This window comes from Limulus polyphemus, unplaced genomic scaffold, assembly GCF_000517525.1.
Source record: "Limulus polyphemus unplaced genomic scaffold, Limulus_polyphemus-2.1.2 Scaffold2950, whole genome shotgun sequence".
In the NCBI taxonomy this organism is placed as follows: domain Eukaryota; kingdom Metazoa; phylum Arthropoda; class Merostomata; order Xiphosura; family Limulidae; genus Limulus; species Limulus polyphemus.
Window position 1 is genome coordinate 2,227 of NW_013668560.1, and position 6,611 is coordinate 8,837.

General features: G+C 31.7%; 1 protein-coding gene across 1 annotated transcript in view; it reads left to right on the forward strand.

The window, feature by feature from the left end:
* Window positions 1-1,353: 1,353 nt before the first annotated feature.
* LOC106468290 (ankyrin repeat domain-containing protein 13D-like) overlaps window positions 1,354-6,611 on the forward strand; it is a 30,328-nt gene continuing 25,070 nt past the window's right edge. Inside the window, exons 1-3 of the mRNA XM_013928709.2 lie at window positions 1,354-1,547; window positions 3,070-3,205; window positions 6,135-6,263. Of these exons, the coding sequence (XP_013784163.1) occupies window positions 1,434-1,547; window positions 3,070-3,205; window positions 6,135-6,263 (379 nt within the window). The 5' untranslated portion in view covers window positions 1,354-1,433. The remainder of the gene's footprint in view (window positions 1,548-3,069; window positions 3,206-6,134; window positions 6,264-6,611) is intronic.

Consider the following 6,611-nt stretch of genomic DNA (forward strand, 5'->3'; position numbering starts at 1 on the left):
GCTTTTAATTTTTTATACGTAGTCATTTTTATTTATTTTTATAAATCTTTTATGATTATTAAAAATATGTTATATTTCGGGCTACATTTCATTTATAAATAAGCCAGATAATAGACTGAAGAGGGGATATCTGCTGATATGTGGGATTCGATTCCCCGTAGAGTAATTGTGTGATTTTGCGCTAAAAATCGTCCAGTCAACGGGAATGAATTAACCTGTTCATTGTCAAGTAAGAGTAATTTTTCAGAGGTACTGACTTTAATCGTAGAGATATTACCTTATAACTAGCGAATTAGCATTCTAAGAAATTTTGTCAAATGCAAAATTTTATTGTATATCTGTCATCGAAGGATTATAACTCTAAAATTTGAAGATCAATCCCTGCTATTAGTACAGCACAAATAGCTTATTGTGCAGCAAAACAAATAAACATACCTGTTTCTCAGAGACTCAATTCAGAAATAATATTCAAAATTTTAAATTTATATAAAAATAAGGGAGTTTTACGTAGTTATACGTAGCATGATTCAGTAACGAAAGGTCACTAGAAAGTTTATACTTAGTAGCTATATAAAGCAGAACTAGTACATGCAAGCTGACAAACACATTCGTGAATCAGCTTTTTAACAACTAAAGAAAATTTTCAACGTCTTAAATTTCTTCGCAAGGTGAAATATGCCAAAATGCTAGTTTCTATTTTTCTTTTTGCTCTCTTTCACATTTTAGTTATTCCAGCTAAGTCGTAATGAAGATTTTATCGTGAGTGCTCGAATGCTTTTTAATTTTAGTGAATTTATTTGAGATAGCAGAAAGCTACCTGTTTGGACTCAGAGACTGTCATTGTTCATACTTGTCAAAATATAATGTGGGCTATTTGTGTTGTGCTCACCTCTAGTATAGTTTGTTGTCAAACGTCTTAAATCGAGCCTTGGAGGATAGCTTCAACTTCATCTTCAAGGAAGAGAAATTCCCAAGTATTTCAACTGTTAAACACGAAGTTTGAAATTAGACCTATTTTTAAACTTTTCTGCGAAAAAACTTCTTGATTTCAAATTATCTATTTGAGCCTCACCCCAAAATAAGAAATAAAAAATAGCAAGTTAACTTGTAGTTTCAGTAATTACGAATACTTAATAAAACTATGTAATAAAAATAACATAACCGTTATGAACATGCAGTTGAATACATTTGTTTTCTCTTACAAACAAAGCTTATTTTTCAACCTGAAAATTTCAAAATATTGGTGAATATTCACAAACATGGTCACTACTTGGAAGGGTATCAATATTCTATTTACCCTTTTATTTATTTAGTTTTATGAACTAAACAAAGTGTCGCCGCCTAGTGGTTACACTAATTGGATTTGAAGAGTGACTGCTAGTTATTACAGGAACTTAATGAATTCACTGAAGCTGTTCCGTAAATATAATTAAATGGCTCATATTTGTCAAAAGTCGCGAGAACGACTAAAAATAGACCATTTAATTCATTGGCATGTTTGGCATAACAACTTTAAAGAACTGGATGAGGAATTGACAAAGAATGAGGTAGGCTTTCATGGACTTTTAATTGTATCTGTAACTTGTAAGTGTAAAGTTGTACTGTACTGTAGTTCGACTCGTCGTGTCAACCACTATCACGATATATGATATATCATATACATGCTAATATAGTACTAGTGAGCAGAAGTAAGAAGGATTAACCCCTTACTTGTGATACTGATAGGTTGAATTTGAGTTGGACTTGGCCTTTTGTTTCACCAGTAATTTTATTCGTGTAAAATTCTGAAAATTTAACTGAAAGTGTAAATGTAATAATGACATGAGGCTTAATTTTAGGCTAGAGTAGGATTACTACTACTACTCCGATTAGCATGTAGAACTAGAAGAAAATCCAGGAATGCCCTTGGAAGTTTTTGAATTGTGTTCCACCGATATTGCGATGAAGACCTATTAAGCCAATTTCTAACATAAAGGAAAAGAAAATATATCCTCTCAATACAGGGATTAGGTAAATAAAGCTTACTAGTTAAGTTGAGAATAATAAATACAAATTATAAAAAATTGGCAGCTGTACTGGGAAGATGAAGGCTAACAGTAGCACCATGAAAACAGCTTTATGTTCAAAACATTTTGTTTTATTTTTTTCAAGGAAAAGAAAGAAGGTCAAATATTTCTTAACTTACGATTTAATAAAACTAAGAAGGTGAGCATTGTGACAGAAGTTACAGACAAGGAACTATTTAGTTGAACGAAGAGGCTGTCCCTATACACAACCCTTCACAAAAAGAAAGATTCAAACCTTCTTTTAATTTGCCAAAAAATCATCAATTTCCCTCTTACACTTGAAGAATGTTCTCCATTAAAGCTAATTGGAACTAATTCCATAAGCCAAGCACTCTGTTAGAAAAATAACTGAATTCTAACCTGCTTTCCAAATCTAAAACTCAAATCCGTTCACCCTGTTGTCTTTATAAGCACAAAGAAATCAGAGGCTTTTAATTTTATTCTGTTCCTATTAATCTCTCACGTAATTATTATTTTTTATGCTACAATAAGATAACATTCTTTTCTCAAAATTTGTTTGTTGGTGATGGTGGTGCATGGCCATTTTTAATCAAAATATTTATCAAGCTTTCCCTTAAATATACTGCATCCACGACATCTGAATGGAACCTATTCCAAAAGTCAACTACCCTGTTAGAAAAATAAAACTGTCTTATTGAATACGACTTCTAAACTGACAACATTTATATTTGTGTCTATTAAGTATGAAAACAAAAAAGATGCATCAATGCTGTCTATTCCCTTAAAAAGTCTTAAACACCTCGATCAGATCCCCTCTAACTCTTCTATTTTCAAGGGAAAACAATTTCAGAGATTTTAACCTGTCCTTTTACGACAACCTTTCCATTCCAAATATCATTCTCTTAGCTCTCCTCTAAACTCTTTTCAACAATTCAATGTCCTTTTTTAAGCTCTTCGTTTTTTTTTTCATGCTCCATTCCAATGAATTCAAAAATACATAATCATTCTTAAACTAACTAAAAATTGGTGATATTATTTCCAGTATGATATAGGAAAGAGAGATCCCAGGGGTCGAACACCTCTTATGCTAGCTGTTACTTTGGGTCACCTGGAGTCTACAAGAGTTCTGTTGAGACACAATGCTGACATAAGTGTGGAGGATAAGGATGGTTTCACAGGTAAATATTCATTCGTGTATGATATTAGCAATATTCCTGACCCTAAACATTCTTTGGGAAATATTGGAATTGACCCAAATCATGTGGGAATTAATCTCTTGGTGGTAAGTAGAAAGATTGAGAGATTAAAAATAGATAAATTGCCATGATCAGACAATGTTTTATCCAGTGTTTTAAAGATGATCAAAAATCAGATATGCAAGTCTCCTTTCATTTTTTGTGAGAACAGGAGACAGTGGGCAGGCATCTGAGGATATTAAAGTTGTTGATGGTACTCCTATTTTTAAATGGGGTAATATCTGAGGATTTTAAAGTTGTTGATGGTACTCCTATTTTTAAATGGGGTAATATCTGAGGATTTTAAAGTTGTTGATGGTACTCCTATTTTTAAATGGGGTAATTACAGTTGTCCTAAAAATTATAGCCGTGTTAATCTTACTTATGTAGTGGGAAAAATTCTAGAATCTTATAAAATAAGCTTTCCAAAATCATTTAGTGAAATATTATAAAAGAAAGCCAAGGTGGATTCCTCTTAACATTTTTGTTACTTAGATCATGAAAAAGATGTATACTTGGTGCACTTAGATTTTTAAAAATATTTTGATAAGGTGCCACACAAAAGATTAGATAAGAAAACCATTTTGGTAGGTGTTGGGGAAAATCTGGTTAATTCAGTTGTCATGTGGTTGGATGAAAGAATACAAAGGGTTGTTATTAATAAGGTCCAGTCAAATGGGACCTTGTTACTAGTGGAATGTCTTAGGGGGTCTGTGCTTGGGCATTTTCTTTTTCTTATATATAATAATGATATTAATAGGAGCATAATTAGAAAATGAAGCTAAATCTTGGGTATTTCTGACAGTATTGAGGATATTGAGTAAGTGTTACATACCATTATTTCTAAGTTTAGCCGTGATATTTAACATTAACTTCCGGTCAGAGCCACCTCCCTGATTAGATCAAAACTAAAAATCAACTTAGTAATGAGTATAGCTAGCTTAATATACTTTTCTTATATTCTTACTATAATGGATGTAGTGTGTATATATGTATTCATGTATATGGCTGAAATAATAAACACAATGTGGCGCCATCTATCGATAACACCACAAACAAAAAATCTATAAAACATTTCACATTTTTGGTATTCAAGATTCAGACAGAAAAATAACTACAGTATGTGGTATGTGTAACAACCATTTCCTTATCACAGAACCCAATTTTAAATAAAAGTACTCTCTTCACAACAAGAGCCATGACTTTTGCTAGGATTATACATGAAAGTTTGATTATATCTTTATTGATGTAACAAGTAAATAAATTTACTACTGAAAAATGGAATTCTTAAAACCGTTTTTTTTTATTTTTCAATAAAGGGTACCAGTTTTAATATATAAAAACATTACAGTTTATATCAGCACAATCTGAAAACTTTTCCTGTGCAGTACTTCCCCAAAAAATCCTTTTTTAGAAAATGTTCCATTTTTCTAAATTTTTTTCAATGAGGTATGAATAATATAATTAGTAATTAGTAGCACAAACAGGTGTCTGTAGGATGGTTGTTTTTGCTCGTATTTATAAAGCTTAGAATGCATTGTTTCATCAGTTGGATAACTTTGCTGTTAACAGAAGTTTTGGCCATAAACCTAATTATATCATACAAAGCTCAACCAGCTAAGGAGATTTAGATTTGTCCAAATCCATATATTTAGCTGATAATGCAAAGCAGTCTTTATAATAAAAGTATCGTAATAAATCTATGTATATTAAACATTCTAACCAATACTGTTAATAGAGCTCAGTGATTAAATCAATTAATTGCTGTAAATGATTACTTATGAGTAAATTATAATTAAATTGACTAATGTCAAGAAAATATTCAACTAATTGAAATTAGTGTTTCTGATTATTTGAATTATCTAATAAAATGTTTCTATTAGACTAGTAACTCTGTTCTCTTTATAATTTTTAATTAAATCAAGTTTGTTGAGCTTCATCTTTTAGTGTCACAACTTATGAAAATAATCAAGTAATTGAAATTAGGTTTTTCCAGTTATTACTATTTTCAATTACTTCATTTTATAGCTATTTTGTAAAACAAATTTGTTCAGGTTTGGGGACAGCATGGCCCAGTGATTTCAGGGGATTGCTTCATGATTTAAAGTTCTCGGGTTTAATTCCCTTTGCCGTTAAACTTGATTGTCCTGTCTTCATGATGGCAGAGCTGCTTAGTATATTTGCCATTGCTTCTAATATTGAACTACTTACAAGAGGGAAGACAACTGGCTGGCAGCACCCACCGTTAACTACTGGCTTAATTCTTTAGTTTCTTTTATTTTCTCCTATTGGGCAACATGTACCACAGAACTCTGTATTAATAGATTAATTGGTTAATAAATACCACAAATTATCCAGATCTAACTGTTTAATGAAAGTAGCATCAAAGAAGTAATGTACCTTATTTACTGTCGTTTGTTAAAGTATGATAGTATTCACTTTATTTGTTGATGGAGGGCCAAAGTAGTGAAGCCTATCTTCACGATTACAGATTTACTACAATATAGTCCTTCTAACTGAACAATTGTGTATTAGACTCGTTTCCCGCGTCGTTCACTCCTAACTTTCACTTTGTACTGACCACAATATACTTCCTTGAGAATCATTACCTAGTTTCTGTCATAAGCACTTGTAAAGGTATATAAAGTTTTTTTTTTCTTCACAAGTTCTAATTGCATACACTCACCTAATGTTAAATCTGTGTTTTCTATGCTACTTTAGGACATCTGTAATTCTATGTACCTTCTAGGTTTGTGCACTGTGGTCTTAAGCTTACGTGACTTGTTACGTAATTATGATTTTTATGGTTAATTAAGGTCAGACATGAAATATACATTATTTATCGTCTAATCATTACGATCATGTTCTTTAGTTATACATGAAGCAGTGAGTACGGGATACCCAGAGCTGGTCCAGGAGATCCTAGGGCATCGAGACTTTCAGCGGTATAACAGCAGAGTAGGGGGAATCCCTCAACTTCTCAAACAGATACAGGATGTGAGTTATTTAAGATATTATCTCACATGTATCTGTTGTTAGGTAGATCACATGTATACAGTCTATAGTATCTGTTGTTAGATAGATCACATGTATACAGTCTATAGTATCTGTTGTTAGGTAGATCACATGTATACAGTCTATAGTATCTGTTGTTAGATAGATCACATGTATACAGTCTATAGTATCTGTTGTTAGGTAGATCACATGTATACAGTCTGTAGTATCTATTGTTAGATAGATCACATGTATACAGTCTATAGTATCTATTGTTAGATAGATCACATGTATACAGTCTATAGTATCTATTGTTAGATAGATCACAGGTATACAGTCTATAGTATCTATTGTT